This window comes from Orcinus orca, chromosome 2, assembly GCF_937001465.1.
Source record: "Orcinus orca chromosome 2, mOrcOrc1.1, whole genome shotgun sequence".
In the NCBI taxonomy this organism is placed as follows: domain Eukaryota; kingdom Metazoa; phylum Chordata; class Mammalia; order Artiodactyla; family Delphinidae; genus Orcinus; species Orcinus orca.
In genome coordinates, this window is record NC_064560.1 from 199,466,901 (window position 1) to 199,487,539 (window position 20,639).

At 61.1% G+C, this 20,639-nt stretch overlaps 1 protein-coding gene across 5 annotated transcripts; it reads left to right on the top strand.

Moving 5' to 3' along the window:
• The first annotated feature begins 6,979 nt into the window (after window positions 1–6,979).
• Window positions 6,980–20,395, top strand: TNFAIP2 (TNF alpha induced protein 2). 5 transcript variants are annotated; one of them, XM_049705821.1, is made up of 14 exons: window positions 7,082–7,188; window positions 7,865–7,989; window positions 8,576–8,610; window positions 9,772–10,129; window positions 10,435–11,068; window positions 13,303–13,417; window positions 13,567–13,689; window positions 13,853–13,953; window positions 14,571–14,669; window positions 15,231–15,354; window positions 16,155–16,313; window positions 16,548–16,703; window positions 16,892–17,013; window positions 18,542–20,395. In XM_049705821.1, exons 2-14 carry the CDS (start codon window positions 7,962–7,964, stop codon window positions 18,681–18,683), a joined length of 2,196 nt encoding a protein of 731 aa, XP_049561778.1. In that variant the 5' UTR covers window positions 7,082–7,188; window positions 7,865–7,961; the 3' UTR covers window positions 18,684–20,395. The 5 variants fall into 5 exon arrangements, with proteins under 5 accessions (XP_049561781.1, XP_049561778.1, XP_049561779.1 ...); XM_012535164.3 differs by lacking the exon at window positions 7,082–7,188 and having other exon boundaries at window positions 7,213–7,989; window positions 16,191–16,313; XM_049705824.1 differs by lacking the exons at window positions 7,082–7,188; window positions 7,865–7,989; window positions 8,576–8,610 and adding an exon at window positions 6,980–7,045.
• Window positions 20,396–20,639: the final 244 nt, after the last annotated feature.

Genomic DNA, 20,639 nt, shown 5'->3' on the forward strand with positions numbered 1-20,639 from the left:
GGCGGGGAGAGGAGCTGCGGGGTCCCCGGGGCCACTCTCCGTCCCCTCCCTTCCTTTGCTACCCCTGAGTCACTTAGGCAACTCCAGCAGGTCAGAGGCCCCGCCCACCAAGGTCAGTGTCTGCCCACTGTCCATCCTCGGCCCAGGGGGAGGAGATGGGACAGTCCTTCCCCAGCCAGTCGGTGCAGAACACTGGGCAGTGGGCCTGTGCCAGGCACTGCGATCAGATGATCGGAGGGGGCTGCTGACAAGGGCTGAGCCACAGAGCTCCAGGTCTGGGGGAATCAGGGCCCGCTGGGTGACAGCGCAGGGCCCTTTTTGGCAGAGTTGCTGGGAGCCGTCACACCCCCGTGGCTGAGCGCCTCTAGGGACTCAGGGCAGCCTCCCTGGGCCCCTGCTCTAGTGAAATGCTTGCAGCGGACTGATACTTCGACAGGTCACACCCACCTCTGGGTCCACTCCTCTCCTGGACCCATGGGGTCATTACAAAACCCTTCATCCTTCCAGGGATTCCCATCCTCTGGGTGCACATACACCCACCCGCTCATTAGCGGCTTTTAAAATGCATTTGTTGGGACTTCCCTGGTGGTCCAGTGGCTGACTCCGCACTCCCAATGCAGGGGGCCCAGGTTCGATCCCTGGTCAGGGAACTAGACCCCACAGGCATGCTGCAACTAAGAGTCCACATGCCGCAACTAAAGATCCCATGTGCCACAGCTAAGACCCGACCCGGTGCAGCCGAATGTTTAATAAATAAATGAATGTTTAAAAAAATAAAAATAATAAAATGTTGTTAAATGTTTTCTTTTTTTTTTTTTGCGGTACATGGGCCTCTCACCGCTGTGGCCTCTCCTGTTGCGGAGCACAGGCTCCGGACACGCAGGCTCAGCGGCCATGGCTCACGGGCCCAGCCGCTCCACAGCATGTGGGATCTTCCCGGACCGGGGCACGAACCCGTGTCCCCTGCATCGGCAGGCGGACCCTCAACCACTGCGCCACCAGGGAAGCCCAAATGTTTTCATTTTTAACCTTAATGTTTTAGTGATACATTCACATAGTTCAAAATTAAAAAGGTACAAAAAGGATATACAGTGCACGTCTCCTTATTCCCATCTCCCTGTGTCCTTCCCCAGAAACAATGAGGGCTCCTTATAGGACCCTTGAGTTTGTAAGAAGCAATATATGTGGCTATACACATGGATATATACACGGATAGTGGGCTGTATACACGGAACATCCATGGGAATAGTGACATTTCAGGCATTGGTGAAGCACCTGCTTTTGCTGGAGAGAGTTGTGTTGGGGGGACGGCAGTCTTTCCTGAGCCCTGTGAAAGCAGACGGTAGAGAACCTAACGCTCTTAGATTGATAGGATCCCCAAATATTGGACTCTTAGCATGCGGGAAAGAGGAATGTTGTGAAAAGTCCCACTGTTTCTGGGGTGCACTCTGTGCTGGCTCTGCACAGTGATTTATGGCTTTCCTCCTTCCTAAGGATTCGGTGCAGGGGTTAAGAATTAACCTCTTATTTTATAATAACTTTAAATGGAGTATCATTTGGAAAAATACCGAATCACCATGTTGTAACCTAAAACTAATATAATATTGTAAATCAACTATACTTCAATTAAAAGAAAAAGAATTAGCCTCTGGATTCAGACCTCTCTGGGCTGGGGTCCCAGCTCTGCACCTTCCTAGCTGTGTGACTTTGGGCAGTTACTCCACCTCTCTGGGCTCTGGCTCCTGGTGTAAAATTGGGAGCATTACAGGAGAAAATGCCGATGTGCTGGATAAGGGCCTGGCCTGGGGTTTGCACTCCCTCGAGTAGCAGTTCCTGTTATTTACATGCACTCCCTCCTTGGAGCCTTCCCTGGCAACTCCCTGAGCGTCTGCTCCATTTCCAGAAGGGATCGGGAGGTCCCAAGGGGTGAAGCCATGTGCCTAAAAACACAGATGTGGGAATTCCCTGGTGGTCCAGTGGTTTCACTGCCAAGGGCCGGCGTTCCATCCCTGGTTGGGGAACTAAGATCCCACAAGCCGAGGCATGGCCAAAAAACAAAAACAAAAAACATAGATGTAAGTGGTGGAGTGCCCCAGGGTCCAAGTGGTCCCATGCCTGAGCCCCGCCATCATGCCTTCCTTCTCCAAAGTCCAGGAGGGCAGAGCTCCCTGGTGTCGGGTGAGGAGGCATTCCAACACCCGGATTTGAGAAACTGGTGGGCCCTGTGGCGGTTTGGGGCAGGCTCCCCCCCTCCCCTTCAGCCTTGGCGGGCTCTACACAGCACTGGGATTCCCACCAGAGCTCCTGCCACGTGACCTGCCTCTGTCACTGGGTGGGACTTTATGTGGAGTAAGGCTGTTTTCCTGGAAATGATGCCGTCTAGAAGGGCCCGCAGGCTGCTGGACCAGGGCAGCCCCGGGTCAGAAGGGCTAGGAGGTGAAGTTGGCCATCTTGCATCACCACCGAAAGCCATTGTGAAAAGCCAGGCCCACTTAGGAAAGAGGCCAGGCCACTGGGGCTGGCACGGAGATTCCCTGATGCCCTGGAAGGGCATCCCTCCAGGGGGCCCTCCTGCATTACACTTCTTAGAAGGCCACTGGGGTTAGGGTCCTGCTGCCCAGTGGGCCCTGCTTTCTCCCAAGTGGTCCCACCTCCAGCACGGGAAGTGGGCCAGGCTCATCGAGCACCAGAGGAAGCCATTCCTCCTCAGGCCTCATTTTCCCCATCTGCCAAACACAGAAAGGAGTGTGGGGTCTAACTTCCTCCGGGGAGGAAGGGAGGGGCTGTTATCAAGTAGACGGCTGCCTGGGGGTTGGGGGGCACTGCCTGTCGGGGTACGCCTGCTCTGATGGGTGCCCCCCTGGGAGGGGCTGGCCTGGGAGGGTGGTGCCTGGTCAGCTGTCCTGGCCATTCCATGGTTCTCAGCGGGGTCAGGAGACTCTGGCCGAGGTCAGGTGCAGCTGCCAGTCACCCTGAGCAAGTGACTTCCCCTTTGGGGAAGGCTGGGTGGCAGCGGAGATGCCAGCCTGAAGGCCTCAGCTTTTGCATTCACTTACCCCTCCAGGACTCAGTTTCCTCACCTGTCAACAGAGGATCCGCTGGCTCCGCCCAGCACTCTTAGTGAGTGGGACATCCCCAGGAAACAAGAGGCTCCAGGAAGGATCCCAGGCCAGGTGACCGCCTGAGAAGTGAAGGAGAAGCAGCGCCGTGAGAGCCAGGGCTGGGGAAGTGGGAAGTGCAAGTCATCTCACAGAGGGAAGTTGGCAGGGCCGTGAGGAGGAGTCCACCCGCGGTCAGCACCGCCCTGCCAGCCAGGTCCTCCCGGTGCCCCCGGCTCCAGTCCCATCCCCCCGCCGGCTTTTGCACCTGCTGAGCCCTGTGCCAGAACGGGCTCCCTCTGCCTCCCACCCTTCTTCCAGGGAGCTTCGGGAGGGGGAGTAGAGGGAGGACATTAAACACACACCGCCTGCATTATTCTCTGGCTGGGCTGCCAGGACTGGGTCAGCCCCTCCTGCTGCCCCACAGGGTGAGGGTGAAGACTCAGTTAATTGACTGGACCAGGTCGTGAAAGAGATTGGGAAATCTTTTTTTTTTTTTTCCAAAGATGAAAAAGGGGTAGAGGGCAGTAAAAGCTCCCATTTCTGCATCGAAGCTTCCTAGCCCAGCAGTCAGTCCTTCCTTGTGTCTGACTTAAATGCATCAAGCTGTATTTCAGTTGATCAACATTAGGGGATAAGTAATACAGCACAACACTGACTGTGTGGCTTCCAGCTCCACCGCTGACCACCACGCCACTGGAACTATCTGTGCCTCGATTTCCTCATCTGTGAAAAGGGGATAATTAAGGAGTACCCGTTTCATACGATTGATGAAATCAGTTAGTGCATGCGAAGCACTTAGAACAGAGCTTGGCACCTGTCGACAAGTGTCAGCTGTCATTACTCACGACAGCCAACAGGCGGCAGCAACCCAAGCGTCCATGGACAGATGAAAAGATAAACAATGAAACATTCTTCAAGCTTAAGAAGGAAGGACATTCTGACACATGCCACAACATGGATGAACCTTGATGACATTATGTGAAGTTACATAAGCCGGTTACCAAAGGACAGTTACCATCCTTTTGATTCCACTGATATGAGCTACTTAGAATAGTCAAGTTTATAGAGATGGAAAGTAGAATGGTGGGTGCCAGGCTAGTGGGAAGGTGACGAGGGGGAGTTAGTGTTTAATGAGTACAGAGCTTCAGTTTTGCAAAGTGAAAAAAATCTGGAGGTGGATGGTGGTGACGGTTGCATAACAATGTATGACATCATGCCACTGACCTATATATTTAAAATGGTCAAAATGGCACATTTGGTTATGTGTATTTTACCACAATTAAAAAAAAAAGTCATCTGTCATTTCCAAGCGGAGGGAAGGCACGTGTCCTGGGCCTCCCAAGCCCTGAGTTGCATGCAAGGAGCTGACTACAGCTCCTGGCCAGGTGCTGGCACACTTGACTTCCGGGCTGGCCTGAAGGGTCTACTGCCAGTCCGCTCCTGCGTGCTGCCCTCCCTGCCAGGTGGAACTGGCCTGCAGCCCCCCCACCCATCGCCTGGGGAGGTGGGGGATGGGAGAGCAGCTGGCCAGGGACCCTCTCAACAAGCATCTGATGCTCATTTCCTGCTGAGGGTGGAATTCTTGGCTGGCCTTTGGCTCCTTCTGGAAGTGTGGTCTCCTGGGGACAGTCTCCTCATCTGTCAAGAGGGGGTTAGAATAGCTCCTGCCCTATGGGCCCCGCTGGCAGTCACACCCCTTGGCCCTCTATGCAGCCCTATTTTCAGAGGATTTCCCTTGAGTTGGGGGCTTCACGTATGTGACGCTTGACCCTCATGCCTGAACTCAGGGAAAGAAGTGCGTGGTGCAGCCACAGGAGGGGCGGGCAGCTTTTCCCACCCCCTCGCCGCAGCCTGGAGCTCAGTGAGGCCATGGAGAGGGACGCAGGTGTCATGGCAGCTGGGGACGAGGGTGGCTGCCCAGCATCTGCCCGGTGAAGCAGCCTTCCTGTCCCTGAAGACCAGGGTCTGGAGCTCTGAGGGGATGGTGGGGTCTTTGAGCCTGACACTGTCCCCTCCCCCCATTACCCAGAGCACTTTGGATTCTCCAGCAATTTCCCAATCTGTTTGGGGTTAGAAGCAGCAGCAGGAAGGCATGGGGATTGGGCAATGAGGCCGCAGCAGGCAGCCGCGGAGGCACTGGGCCAGGACCCCTTGCTTCTTACCCTTGTCACCCTGTCTGGCTGGATGAACTTGGGGGGAGGGGGGTTCTGGCCTTTAGCCTCCCCATCTATGCACTGGGAGCAGCTGGAATGACCCTCCAGCTGCTGGGGCACTGTGACCAGTTGGTTCAGATCTGAAAAATGTCACCCCTGAGGCTACAGGGAGAGAAGGGGTGGAGCCCTTCTTACTGCAGCCCCCCCTTCCCACCCCCCCTCTCCCCAAGGGACAGGATCGATGTCCAAGCCCAAAACTGGCCCTTCGCCACCATTCCTAAGGAGGAAGAGGAAGTTCTCAGTTCCAAAGGGCACCCCCATCTCCCCGCTGCCTTGCCCACTTGTCCAGGCCTCCCAGGCTGCAGAGATCTGTGCCCAGTTCCCAGGGGGAGCAGGGAACCAGTGGGGAGGGGGAGGGGTGGCAAACAAAAGGGAGGGAGGAGCAGAGGCTCTATTAAGAAGCAAAAAGGAAGCTGGTGCCCAGGCGGGAAATTCCTGAGCCACAGGGTCCTTTCCAGAGGGCAGGAATTCCTAAGATGTGAAACGGGGAAGGGGTACTCTTCACCAGCACCCCTCCGGCCCTTTGACAGAAAAACAGGGCTTAGATAGGGAAACGGAGGCCCAGAAAGGGATGTGACCTGCTCAAGGCCACGCTGAGTGCGGACAAAGCTGGGCTGAGTGAGACTCAAGCCTGAGCTGTCGGGGTCCCCATCTGGTGCCTTTAGGAGCCTGTCCTGGCCCAGCGCCGGTCCCAGGAAGGGAAAGTGTTTCAGTGGGAGTCCTACAGGCCTGCGTGTGGGTTCCGACCACCGACCACCATTTACTGCCTGTGTGCCCTCGAGCAAGTCACTCACTTCCCCCCACCCCGGCCCCCACCCGGCACGCGGGCCTTTCACTGTTGTGGCCGCTCCCGTCGCGGAGCACAGGCTCCGGACGCGCAGGCTCAGCGGCCATGGCTCACGGGCCCAGCCGCTCCGCGGCATGTGGAATCTTCCCGGACCGGGGCACGAACCCGTGTCCCCTGCATCGGCAGGCGGACTCTCAACCACTGCGCCACCAGGGAAGTCAAGTCACTCACTTCTGTGAGCCATTTCTCCGTTTTAAGCAAGACTCGATGGTGACAGCGTATGCAAGGCACCAGCACAGGTGCTTTGTCCATGGCTGACCAACCCCCGATCCCTTAGGGAAGCTCCTCCATGAAGGCGCCCTCCCATGGCTCTCTGCGGCCACAGTGATACCCAGAGTGGGAACACTCTCTCCAGAGGGGGTGATTCTCCGCGCGGCCAACCTCCGAGGGAGTCAGGTGGGACTGTCCCCAGCACCCCGCGGGGGTAAGGGGACTCCCCACATTTGGGCTGAGCTGGGGTGGGTGCTGGATCAGTGACGCGCGAAAGTGGTCCTGAGCGCGGGGGCCCCTCCCAGCCAGCCAATCGGAAGCCGTCGTCGGACAACGGGTCAGCGCCAGACCCACTCCGTCCGCCTTGGGTGCCGGTCCCGCGCCCAACACAGTCTGGCGACGCTTGGCCAGCCCAGTCATCCCGTCCGGGCTGGTGGGAGGTCGTGACCCCTTCCCCCGCTCCCCTGCTAAGCAGGCCCCGCACCGCCTGGGGGGGCGCGCGACACCGGACACGGGGACACAGGCAGCCCCCGCCACGCTGTGCTTTGGCCTTCGCCCGCGGGTTTTCCGCGGAGGCGGCGGGCGGGGCGAGCGGGCCCAGCGGGGGCGGAGTCTGTGTCTATTTCAGGCGGCGCCCGGCTCAGCCCAGACAGCGGCGGCCCGGCCCGGACACAGTAAGTGACCTCCGCCCGCGGTGCGTCCGTCCCCAACTTCTCCGCGCGGCTGCCCGGCCGCCCCGACCCCGAGTCTCCGGCCCCATCCCACGAGGGAGCGGCCGGCGCGACGGAGGGGACCAATGGGGCAGGACGGAGCCCAGGTCTCTGGCAGCCCCTCTTCTAGGGAAACTGAGGCCCCCGGGCTAAGCTGCTGCGTCAGGGTGCAGAGGGTCCGGCTTAGATGCTCCCAGCGGAGGACTGCGTCCCGCAAAAAGCATCAGGGAGGGGCTGTGGGGAAAGGCGCCGGGTGTCCCTTCCTTTTGCGGTAGGAAGCGGGACCTATAGGCACGGAGGAGCTAGGCACAGGGGCCAGGGAGGCTTGGGTGGACCTCAGCCCTGACCCGGAAAGGAGGGTGAGGGTGTGTGTGCCTGAGGAGAAGCTGGGGGAGCTGGGAGGACCCGAGGGGTGCCACTGTTGGGCCACAGGCTGTGGCCACAGGGTATGACTCGGAGCACTTCCCTTCCTGTCTCAGTGTGCCCAGCCGCGAGCCTGGCCTTAAAGGATCCCTCTCCTGCCCTCTTCTGCTGTATCTGGGCGCCAGGGTTAGCCTGACAGACACTGGGACACATGATGCAGACCCTTACTGAGGCCTGGCTAGGTGCCAGCATGTGTCTGAGTGGTTTCCTCACATCCTTTCAGCAGTACTGTGAGGTGGGGTCCTCATCCCCATTTCCCAGATGGGGAGACTAAGGCCTATGAAGGAAGGGTGAAGTCTGGTCCACACCCTAGTGGGTGGTACAGCTAAGCCCACAGTTGTTCTCTTTCTATTGCACCAGCTGCCTCAGAGTCAAGGCCTGGGACGTGGGCCAAGGGGGCTGCTGCAGGACCCTGAAGGGTGAGGAGAGTTTGTGCCACAGAGGCGAGGAGGCAGCGATGCCATGCGGGGACCTGCAGGAGCCAGGTCTGGAGGCTGGGTAGAGCCTAGCACGTGTGGGGACGGAGGAGGTGGGGGGCAGTGAGGACAGAAGTGAGGCCGGTGGGAGCACAGCGGGTCAGATGGCCCTCACCCTCACCCCAGCAGGGGGCAGAGGTGGGGCCTGGGGGCCCAGGGTGGCACTGAGCAGCCCCAGCCAGCCGGCCAGACCAGCTCCTGTGGGTGCCTGGCATGAAAATGGGATGGATTAGGAGGGAAGCTGGGGCAAGGGCTCTGCAGGGCAGAAATGCCCAGAGTACCCCCTGCTTGGTTCTGGAGTGGAACTCTCAGGCCAGACGGCACAGGGGACGCAACGGAGATCCAGCAGGGTAGGACTCTGCCCAGGCACCTGCTGAAACCAGTGGGAGTGTGAGAAAGCCCGGCTTCCTGGCTACTGAGTGGCTCTGGTCAAGCCCGGGGGTTTGGGACGAGTCCCCGGGCGGATGCGAGAGGAGGCTGGGCCGATGGGGAGGCAGTAGGGGTTGTAGAAAGTCTGACAGGCCTAATCCCACCCCGCCTCCTGCCGCCTCAATTTCTCTCTCTGGATGATTGGATCACCCCATCTGCCTTGCAGGGCCGTTGCAGGGGCGAACTGAAGTCACTGTTTGTGTGAGTCATGACTTGGTGTGTTTACTCTCGGGTGGTGGGGCAGGCACTGTGGTTATGCATCACCCCAGTTACCAGGGAGGCCCAGCCCTGCCCCGCTCCCTCCTTTGGGGTCAGCCATGTTCCCCTCCACCGGTCCTGGCCTGGCTTTCACAATGGTCAAGGCGCTGGGGAGGGTGCTGCCCCTCTGAATGCGGCTCGCGAGGTGTTGGGGGCCACGAGGCAGGGGTGCCCGGAGCCAGGTGATCTGAGTTCCAAGCCCAGGCTGTTGACCATGGGGGCATTTTAAGCCCCTCTGAGCTAGCTGTGTGAGATGAGGAAAATAACACGCCTCCTGGAAGGGAGTGCGGAAGTGATGGGATGGGCACTCAGGAAGCGCCCAGAAAATGGAAGCTTTTGTGACGATGATGTCACCCCATTTGTGGAGCCGGGAAGCTTGGGTTTCCAGTCCCAGTTGCCAGTTGCCGTGTGACCTCAGACAGCCCTGTGCCTCACTGGGCCCCTTGTCCCTACGGACATGGGAAAGACCCCCTGAAGCTTGAGGGGGCACTGTGGTTTCTGTAGACTTGAGCCCCAAGGTCATATAGGGGTCAGGCCCTGCCTACCTTGTGGTCCCAGCCGGAGCAGCCGTGCTTCTGCTCAGAGCGCTCCTCTGTGACCCCAAAGCTGTACGAGTCAAGACAAGAACCGGCAAAATGGAGGACGGGGCTGGGGCTGGATTCCCGCCTCGGTCCGCCGCTGGTGCTCGGTGACCTTTCTGGACCTTGGTTCTCGCTCGGCGCCGTGGGACGGCGGCCCGTGGTCTGCCTGCTCCCCTGGGGTCTCGTGGAATCCGGGTGGTTCTCATGCACTGCAGTCCCTTCTCCCTGCCCAGAGGGTGGGCTGTCAAGGAAGGATTTGCCTTCTGTCTGGAATATGCCTCCCAAGCCCAGCTTCCTCCCTGCCTCGGCAGTTCTCGGAGGGCCGGTGGGTCCTGAGGAACTGGTGTCCGGGGAGAGAGTTGAGTTGTTGGTGCCCATCTGGGCCAGGAGAATGCCAGAGCCTGGTGGTCATACGGGTGAAAACGCATCAACCTGGCTGTGTACCTGGGCCGGGGAGCCGGGAGCCAGGCCCATCCCCTGGTGACCGCTGAGCCTTTCATTCCCTCGCCTTGCCAACCCGCAGGCCCGAGCCGGCGTCATGCTGAAGACGATGACCTTACAAGGCTTTACGGGCCAGCAGCCTGCGCCAGGGGCCCTTGACTTGCCCCGAAGCCACCAGAAGTTGCCCTTCACCTCGGAGGCAGAGTCAGAAGCCTCCATGTCGGAGGCCTCCTCCGAGGACCTGGTGCCACCCCTGGAGGCCGACGAAGCCCCAGATAGGGATGAAGGAGAGGCTGCGAAGAAGAAGAAGAAGTCGAAAGGCCTGGCCAACATGTTTAGCGTCTTCACCAAAGGGAGGAAGAAGAAGAGTCAGCCCAGCTCAGCAGAGACAGAGGGCGACTCTGAGTCCCAGTCCGGGCCGGCTGGCCGGCTGCCCACAGGTAGGCAGGGGCCCCAGGTCCCAGCCGGGCAGGGTCTGGGCAGGATCGGGGCTCACTGGAGTGGACGCCCCACTCACCCAGGACAGAGAGGGCAGGGAAGGTGGGCGCGGAGGTGTCTCCCTTGCCAGCTTCCCCTGCGCGCCCTGATCTCGGGCAGGGAGCGAGCGGAGGGGTCCTCGGTCCTGTCTGGGACGTCGACTCGCCCCTTCCGGCGCCTCACCTCACCTTTTGAGGTCTCGGCCCACGGGAGGTGACTGGTGGGTTTCGGGGCCCCGGGCCGCGCTAACGTCGGGTCCTGGCCGCAGTGGAGGAGCTCAAGGCCGACCTGGAGCACGGACGGCTGGAGGCGGCGGGGCCGCTGCTGGCGCTGGAGCGGGAGCTGCAGGCGGCGATGGCGGCGGGCGGCATGAGCGAGGAGGAGCTGCTGCGGCGCCAGAGCAAGGTGGAGGCGCTGTACGTGCTGCTGCGCGACCAGGTGCTCGGCCTGCTGCGCCGGCCGCTGGAGGCGGCGCCGGAGCGGCTGCGCCAGGCGCTGGCCGTGCTGGCCGAGCAGGAGCGCGAGGACCGCGCGGCGGCGGCGGCGGGGCCCGGGCCCTCGGCACTGGCGGCCACGCGGCCCCGGCGCTGGCTGCAGCTGTGGCGGCGCGGCGTGGCGCAGGCGGCCGAGGAGCGCCTGGGCCAGCGGCCGGCCGCGGCTGCCGAGGGCCGCACGGAGGCCGAGCGCGCCTTCCTGCACATGGGCCGCACCATGAAGGAGGACCTGGAGGCCGTGGTGGAGCGGCTGAAGCCGCTGTTCCCCGCCGAGTTCGCCGTGGTGGCGGCCTACGCCGAGAGCTACCACGAGCACTTCGCGGCGCAGCTGGCGGACTTGGCGCAGTTCGAGCTGAGCGAACGCGACACCTACGTGCTGCTGGTCTGGGTGCAGAACCTCTACCCCAAGTGAGCGGCTGGGCAGCCGGGCGGCCCGGTGCTGGGCGGGGCCCCAGGGGCAGGGAGGCCGCTCTGCAGGGGCTGTCACCGCGTGCAGGGAGTTCCAGGTGGGAGAAGCACAGATGGGCTTGGACTCAAGGGGGCAGGGCCTGGGCTGGGTCTGCTTTGCACTTGGAGTCCTAGTCTCTTGGGCCTCGGCCCCATTCCACAGTTGGGGAAACTGAGGCACAGAGAATGGCAGGGACTTCATCATTCATTCATGAGTTCCCAGTCTGGGGAGGGCATGAATCAGCGCCCATCCAGAGCAGGAAGGGGTGTGGCAGGGGAGCCCGGAGGAGGGGGCCCTGACCTCGCCTGGGTCAGCCCAGGAAGCCAGCTCAGAAGAGACGGCGCAGACTTCTGCCTGCCACAGGAGTTTGCTGCTCTGGGGCAGCTCACAGTCTAATAGAAGTCAGGCAGTCAGGCCGGGCAGGAAAGAGGAGGACAGGTCAGTAAGAGGGAGGGTGGTGTTCCCGGCAAAGGGAGTCATCTTCCAGGGCCTGAGGCTGAGCTGTGAAGCATTCTGGGAGCTGTGTGGAGCTGGTCAGTGTTTGGTTTATCCAGCAGGCCCCTGGGGGCACTCCCAGGCAGGACAGGGAGCAGGGGCAGGGTGGGGCCGCTGGGCCTGTTGGGAAGATCCCCATTGTGCAGGGTCACTCAGTGAGGCCGCACAGAGCTGGGCTCTGGCCCCCGAGGCCTGGAGCCCCTCAGTTTGGAAGGCTTGCTCTGCCGGTGAAGGATACCTGGTTACCAGCCGGGTACCGCCTCAGGCATCCCCTCATTTCCCCAGACCTCTGGTCATTCACATAAGCTGGGTGGGGAGAGACTTATACTGCAGCATGGAGATGACCAGGGCACGAGAGGCCAGGGGCTCCTATAGGGACTGGCCCCGGCACCTAGTGTAAAGCCCACAGGAAGCCTGGAGGTGTAGCCCGTGTGAGCAATGTCCGAGCATCTCGGGGACACATCTGGGTGGCCAGTGGTCTCGGTTGGTACTGGTGGGTCAGCCTCGCGGGGGCCGGAGGAAGGGCCGGTTGGGGAGTGGTGGGTGAGGAGTCGGCAGGGCATAGGGAAATTGGCACAGGGCAGGGGTTGCGGGAGAGTCAGGGCGGCTCTGAACCTGTTCCTTCTTGCTTGTCCTGACTCACCAGGAAATGCCAGGCACTCACACTTCTCACCCTCAGCCTTCCTGTCCCAGTGACCCCAGGGGCTTTTCGCCTGGGACCCACTGGGGTCACTGCAGCAGGAAACTGAGGCCAGCCGGGCATGGAGCCCCGAGGGGGGGAGTCCAGGGTGGCTCCGTGGAGGCCTGTGTGGCCAGAAGTGCGGGGAGCAAAGGGGCACAGCGCATCCAGGCTGGGGGAGGGGCAGAGAGGGCCATTCTTGAGCCTCCAGGTGCACCAAGGTCCCTGAGGAAGTCCCAGGGCTGGGCAGTCCCCAGGGGGCTCTGGGACCCAACAGAGGTCCACAGGGATGGGTGGATCTGCCTCCTCAGAGCAGTTCAGGGTGGTGCGGGAACAGCCCTTCCTGCTTGGACTGGCCCACCTCTGGGGGCAGCAGACCCGGCTCGGGGGGCGGGGGGAAGAGGGCACAGGGCTAGTGGGTGCCCAAGGCCAGCAGGGCTGGAGTGTGGTGGGGGCTGGGTGAGAAGGAGGCAGAGGGTAAGGAGCTGTATCCTGTCTGTGTGAGAGCGGGGAGCCCTTAGAGCCGGGAGATCAGACCTGAGAGGTGGTACTGCCTGTTGGGTGGAGGAGGGATTGTTGGAGGTGAGGGCAGAAGCGGGGAGCCAGGGAGGGGGGTCCTGCAGTGAGCCAGGCGAGTGGGCGGTGGCTGGGCAGGGGGGTGCCTCTAGCCGGGTAGCTTGCGGCTCATCAGTTTCGGGGCGGTATTTCGGAGCAGAAGCAGATGGGGGTGAGAGAGTAAAGGAGGCACGACGGTTCCAGGGTTGGGGGCCTGGATCAGGCTGAGCAGGTGCAGGGCCCACCGCATGAGGTGGGGAAGCAGGGATGGGGCTCGGTGGAGGCAGGCAGCTGAGCTCTGGGCCTGCCAGAGGCTGCGGCTGAGGAGAGCTGAGCTCTGGGCCTGCCAGAGGCTGAGGCCAGGAGAGCTGAGCTCTGGGCCTGCCAGAGGCTGAGGCCGAGGAGGAGGGCTCTTGCTGGACGGGTGGCGTGAGCTTTCCTCATGCCAGCCCCCTCTGCCCACAGTGACGTCATCAACAGCCCCAAGCTGGCAGGCGAGCTGCAAGGAGTCGGGCTTGGGAGTCTCCTGTCCCCCAAGCAGATCCGGCTGCTGGAGGCCACGTTCCTCTCCAATCAGGTGGTGAGTCCAGCGCCAGCGCCAGGGCCGGGGCAAAGGAGGGGCGGGAAGGAAGCGGAGGGGCGGCCGGGGCAGACAGGACGTGGCAGGGAGCCTGACAGGCACGTCCACGTGGGCTTCGCGCTCCCCTGACCAGCCCCCCCTCCCCCAAGGCCAGCGTGAAGGAGCTGACGGCCCGTGCCCTGGAGCTGGAGTCACAGCGCTGGACCCAGGATGTGGCTCCGCAGAGGCTGGACGGCCGCTGCCACAGTGAGCTGGCCATTGACATCATCCAGGTAGCACGGCTGCCCCTCGTGCACGAGCGCACATCCTTGCGTGCAAACACACGCTCGCCCCTGAGCACAGTCCCTCTTTTCCATGTCTTACCGACCCCCGCACCCGCCCCAGCCCCAGCCCTAGACTGGGTGGGCCCCTGCTCAGTTCACCTCACCCCTGCAGATCATCTCCCAGGGCCAGGCCAAGGCCGAGAGCATCACCCTTGACCTGGGCGCGCAGATGAAGCACTTGCTGCTGGTGGAGCTGGCTGTGTTCCTCAACAGGTGGGTGACGGCCTGTGCGCGCGCAGGAAGGGTCCCTGTGGCCACCCCTCTCAGCGCCCCGCCCCGCCCTCGTGCCCCAGGTGGGGATCCAAGCTAGATCAGTGCCCCTCCCTGCTCCTCGGGGGTCTGTCATTCTGAGCAGGCGTCCTCATCCCCCTGTACCACCCACCTGGGTGCTGAGAGCCTCAGGTAATCTGACCACCTGCTCTCGGCAAAGCTCCCAGCAGAGCAGCCCCCAGCTGCAAAGAAGATGCCCCGTGAGGGACTGAGACACTGGCCTCCCCATCCGGGGACGCTCCAGTCTGCACCCTCACGGTTCTCTTGGCTAGCTCCCTCCCCCTCCTCCGAGGACCCCTGCATGGCCCAGGCCTCCAGTCTTCCAGCTCTAGAGGGGGCCTGGGGGAAGGAGGGAGGCAGCAGAGCGGGGTGGACACCCTCTTCAGGAGCTCTGCAGGGGCCCTGGCCTCACTGGCCTGAGCACGTGAAGCCAGTTACAGGATGCTTCGGGGCTGGGGCCCCCTCCCTGTGCTGCGGGGAGCCCACATGTAAACCCAAGGAGGCTGCTCCTGTCCCGGTGTTTGTGCTGGTCCCGCATGTTCCCTTTCGGGTTTCACCAGCTACCAGCGTGCCTTTGATGAATTTCTGGAGAGGAGCAAACAGCTGAGAAATTACAGGGCCAATGTCATCGCCAACATCAACAACTGCCTCTCCTTCCGGTGAGGGCACTGGGTGGGGTTTGTGGGAGCCGGCATCACTGGGGCTGCCTGCCTGTGAGAGAGAGAGAGAGAGAGAGAGAGGGTAACTGGGAGGCGGCTGGGAGGTGCCCGGGATGGGGGGGGAGGGGCAGCTTCAGCAGAGATGTTGAAGTAAAACGAGCAGGTCCGTAAGGAAATGCCAGGGCCTGTGGCGGCGGCAGCAGTGAACGTTTATCTAGTGCTGGGGGGTCAAGCACTCGCGCAACTGATTTACTTTATTTTATTTTACCCTTGTGACAACCCTGTTAGGTAGGTACAGTGATCACGGTCATTAAGCAGATGAGCAAAGTGAGGTGCTGTGGAGAGGCCCTCAGTTAGAAGAGGATGTGGTGTTACGTGTGTGCTGGAGTGGGAAGGCTGGGCCCTGCTTCGGCAGCATGGGTGGGATGACGTGGACTTGCTCCCATGGGGAGTGGGGAGCCAGGGAGGGTTCTAGAGGAATGGTTTAGGAAGATTAGCCTCAGGCTCACTGGCTCTCTGGGCAGGACTGGTGTGATCTCCCTGCCTCCCCTGTCCTTCCAGGATGTTCGTGGACCAGAAGTGGCAGACACCACAGGACCTCCCGAGCCACCTGCTGAGCCCCCTGGATGAGCTCAGGAGTCATGGCGTTGATACCCTGCTCCAGAGCCTGTTTGGGGCCCTGAAGGTAGCTGGAGCCTCCCGCCGTGTGTCACATGCTGAGTCCAGTGCTGGGGGAGGGTGGGGAGGGCCTGGGAGGGGGCTGGGCAGGGAGGGTGGCAGAAGCGAAGAGCTGGCACGTGGAAGGCGTGGTGTGAGACCAGGTGAGGGGGCCATGGCGGGCCCTTGACCTCACTCCCAACGCTTCAGCCCCGGGGCTTGGCCTCAGAGGGCCGCCCAGGGCCCTCGGGTACAGACAGGAAGCTTCAGTGCCCGTCCCCCGCTTAGACGCCCCAGACCCTCCTGCCCAGGCCCTGTCCCCGTGCCTAACTCCCAGCTGTGATGCTCAGAGCCTTTGGCAGCCGTCACCACGTCTGCTGGGGCCAAGAAATCCACAGAAACCCTTTAGCACCTTTAGCAGAGGATGAGGCAGGGGTCCCAGGAAACGAGGAGGAGGGACTCCCTGCCTGCCCTCCATGGGAACCTGCCCTGGCCTCAGTGCCCAGCAGCTGTGGGTGACCAGGCGGTGACCCTGGATGACTTGGCCGGCTCCTCACAGGCCCAGCCAAGCACAAGGCTTTGTTTATGCAGGAATTTATTTATTTAAGGAGGGCGGCCAGTGGAAAAGGCCTCAGGGCAGGCAGATGGCAGCTGGTCGGCCTCTGAGAAGGGTGTGCAGACCACGCCTCCAGTCCCTGCCTGTGAGCAGGGCCCGGGTGCTCCCTGGCTTCCCTGGGAGTCCTTAACGTCCCCGGCCCCTGTCCTGGGCCCCGTGTGTCTGTGTGTGTCTGTGTGTGCATGTTTCTGCAGCTGGCCCTGCCTCTGCAGGGCGTGGCCAGACATCCTGCTCCTCTCCTTTCACAGCCGCTGTTCAAGAGGTTCACACAGACCCGCTGGGCAGCCCCCGCGCAGACCCTGGAGGAAATTATCTCCGTGGTGGGCGAGAGGCTGCCCGAGTTCTCTGAACTGCAGGACTGTTTCCGGGAGGTAAGGGGGTGCTGAGCTGGTGGCAGGAGCCGGAGGGGGGGGGTCTGGACATGCGCGCACACACGCGCGCGCGCGCACACACACACACACACACACACACGCACGCGCACACACACGGACGCGCTCCTTTGCTCTGGCATCCGCCCCTCCCTGGACCCTGGCTTCGAAGCCTCGAGGGAGGTGGTGAGTTCCCTGTGTGTTGGCTCACATGACCCTGCCCACTCGCCCACCCAGGAGCTCATGGAGGTTGTACACCTGCACCTGGTGAAGGAGTACATCGTCCGCCTCAGCAAGCGGCGCCTGGTCCTCAAGACGGCAGAGCAGCAGCAGCAGCTGGCGGGGCACATCCTGGCCAACGCTGAGCTCATCCAGCGCTTCTGCACTCAGAACGTAAGCCCCCACCCGCCCCTCCCAGCTCCCACTCCCATAGGCTGCCCTCCCGCTCCAAGCTCTTCACGGGCCAGGACAGCCCCTCTGGGCCTCTCCAAACCCAATCAGGTCGGACCTGAGCCTCTCTGGGCCCCTGGGTGGCCTCTGGGGCAGGAACATCCTCCCTCCAACCAGGCCTGTGCCTGCAGGGCTCCCCGGCAACCTGGCTGCATCGTGCCCTCCCCATGCTCGCAGAGATTATTCGCCTGCAAGACCCCAGCGCCATCAAGATCGAGGTGGCCACGTGTGCCGCCTGGTACCCTGACTTCAGGTGAGAGCAGGGCACCAGAGGACCTGGGCAGGTAGCATGGCCCTGATGTACCCGGCTGTGGTCAGGGCCTGGTGGAGCCAGAATGAGTCCCTCCAGGGTGGGTAGAGCTCAGGTACCGGCCACCGTGATGCAGTCCCTTTGCTGAGTGCTGTGGACCGGCCACCATGCCCAGATCTTTACAGTGGCTGTTCACTCAGTCCTTACTGCCACCCTGTGAGGCTGACACTCTTCATCCCCGTTTACAGATGAGACCTGGGGAGCTTAAGGACTGTGTCCAGGGTAACACAGCTAGTCAGTGGTAGAGCTAAAACGACAAAGCCGGGGGGTCTGGCTCCACAGCCCACATTCTTAGCCTTTATGATACTGCCTCTCAGAGGGGAAACGGAGATCAGAGAGACCAGGGACCTGCTGGAGGCCATGGCAAGTCAGTAGTGAAGCTGGGGTCCACCACTCAGCCTAGGGGCCCTCAGGGGCGCGACCTGTGCCCTGGGTCCTAGTACCCCTGTTCCGGAGTGGAGGCTTAGCCCCTGGCTGCCTGAGGATCTGGTGAGTCAGGGAAATTGATTCTATGGGCTGAGTCCTCTGATGATGTCAGACTGTTCCAGTTATGGGGTATGAGTTGGACTGTCCCAGCGTAGCCTAGTCCAGCCACTGGCTGACCCACTCCACCTACTCACCTACCCATCCCCTCACTTACACACTCACCCATCCATCTCCCCACTCATACAAGCACCTAGTTACCCACCTGCTCCCCATCTTCTATCCATCCATCTGATGACCCGCCCATCGACTCATCTGTCCATCCGTTGACCCATCCACCCATCCACCCACCTATTCATCCACCCTTCCACGCATCCACCCTTCCACCCATCCACCTATCCATCTATCCATCTATCCACCTATCTATTCATCCACTGATCTATCCATCCATCCATCCATCCACCCATCCACCCATCCACCCATTCTACCAACAGTTACTGAGTGGTCTCCTACTAGGTACTGGTCTCCTTAGGCTCTGTTTTTGGCACCAGGATGCAATGAAGTACAAGACGGACAAGGTCTTCGTTCTCCCTCATGTTACTTACAGTCTGTTTAAGGTTAGCAACGATGAGGCGATCAGGCAAAGGAGTTCAATCGCGAGTGTTAAAGATTGTTTAACCAAGGCTGTGAACGACAGGAGGTGCTGACTTTAGAGACGGGAAAGCCTCTCAGGGGAGGTGACATTTTAGCTGAGAGCTAAAGGGTGAGACGAAGCGGGTTATCTCAAGAGCACGGGGAAGAGCACTCCAGGACGGACAGCCAGTGCAAAGGCCCCAGGTGGGCAGGAGCTTGGCGCACTCTGGAGACGCACGGTGGCCAGCGCCGCTGGAGCTCAGCGGGCAAAGGAGCGGGTGCGGGGGGTGCTGCTCGTGGGCAGGGGCTTGGCTGCAGTGCCCTGTGGCTCCGCCCGGAGTCTGGGGAGCTGGGAGGGGGTGTGAGCAGGGGTGTTGGCGAGCGGGCTGGACTGACAGGATACTCTCTTTGCCAGCAAAGGCCACCTGAGTGCCATCCTGGCCATCAAGGGGAACCTGACCAACAGTGAATCCAGGGGCATCCGGAGCATCCTGGACATCCACACGGGGGCGCGCGAGCCCTCCAAGTCCCTGTTTTCACTTGTAAAGGTTGGTTAGCTGCTTCCGCCGCCTGACCTGCTCGTGAGCTCATGGCGAGCAGCGGATGCCACCCCGTTCGGGGGCCGTTCAGACCAGCACCGGCTTCACAGCCCCACACGGCCTCTCACGGACGTCCTGCCTTCTGCTGCTGCTTCTGACCAGCCCTGGCCTAGGCGCAGGTCCCTGGGCCGCGGGAACTGGACAGGCCCTGGCTTCTTCACCCCTCCCGTGGCGGGGCAGGGGGGGAGCTATGGGGACCCAAGGAGGCCACACATGAGAAGCTCCCTGTAGATGACAGGGGATCTTGCACGCTCTGAAGGAGGGGCCAGGAGGGGAAGTGGCCAGGGGACGGAGCTCCAGGGTCACCGCCTGTCTGTGGGGTCCTTCCACAGGCTGCCTCCGGATTGCCCTCCTCAGCCTGGGTCTTGGCGCCTCCCCAGCTCCTGGGCGGCGGCCTGAGCCTCACCCCTCCTGCCTCCTCTGGTCCAGGGCTGTGCTGAGCTGGGCTCAGCCGGGGCGTGGAATGGAGGGCAGACTGGAGGGAGAAAAGGGAAAGAGGAGCTCTCATCTGGGACCTGGAAAGGGGCCTGTGGGGTCCCATGGCACGCTGGGGGCAGAGCTGGCATCAGGGCCCCTGCAGCTCAGCCCCTGCCCCTTCTCTGCTTCCCCACGGGCTTCCCCTGAGGATGGGTCCGGGAGGGGCAAGGACCTCCTGGGTTTTCTCGGCCTCCGCCTTCCCCCACACGGAGACAGGCCCAGGGGTGCCTCCGCAGGTCCTCCCCGGAAGTCAGGCTGAGGTCTGGGCAGGGCAAGCTTGACCTCTGACTCCTCGGCCTCTGGATTCGTTTCCTATTGCCACTTCAGCAAACTTCCACAAGCTTAGTAGTTTAAGACGAGAACGCTCTTTCGGTTGTGGAGGTCAGAAGTCTGACGTGGGCCTAGTGGGCTAAAGCCAAGGTGTCAGCCGGCCTGGTTCTGTCTGGATGCTCCGGAGGGCCATTTCCTTGCCTTTTCCAGTTTTTAGAGGCCGGCCTCCCCTGTTTCTTGGCTAGTGGCCCCCTTCTATCTCCAAAGCCAGCAACGGCCGGTCGATCTCTTTTTCACATCTCAGCACCCCTCTCCTGCCTCCATCTTCCTTCCTTAAGGACCCCAGTGATGACCTTTGACCCCCCCAGACAATGACCTTTGACCTACCCAGACAATCCAGGATCCTCTTCCGATGTCAAGTTCAGCTGATGAGCAACCTTAATTCCACCTGACCCCTTAACTCCTCTTTGCCTTGGAACCTGACGTAGTCGCAGTTCCAGGGATGTGGACGTGGGCGTCTTTGGAGGGGGGTATTATTTTGCCCACCTCAGCCTCCACCCATCCCCTGCCCTGTGGGGTGCCTTGTCCTATCCCAGGAAAACATGGGTTCAGTTACCCTCCTCGGCCTCTGCTTACCCCAGAGGCTCTCGGCAGTCAGACGTAGGCACAACTCCACCTCACCTGCGCCGCTGGGCACGCCGTGACGGGGTTTGCAGCCAGCTCTCGGGTTTGTGCTCCCTCTTTCCAGGTACTGTGGCCAGAAACTGGCCCGTGTAAGTGGTGCACAAAGGCCTTTGTACATTTGTAGGAGTTTGCATGTTTGATGTTATTATTATTATTTTTGATAGTACTGCTTTTGTATGTGTTTTTCTATAACATGATCTTAGTTTTTATAGCTTGCTATAAAGCTGATTTCAAAAGTGGCTGTGGAGTGATTTATTTTGGGAGCAAGGATGGGCCATCAGTGGCTTTCTCAGCCTCTTGGGGTCTGGCAGACCCTGTGCCCCCAGTTTCTGTGTCAAATCCCCAATGAGTCCGGCCCCCCAGCGTCTCCTACCCGCTTCTTACCTGTGAGCATGAGTTTTGGGAGGGTCTGCTGTGGGGCAAGGCCCATCACTTCGCCCTTCAGTTTCCTCACCTATAAAGGGTGGTCATGACCCTAACCAT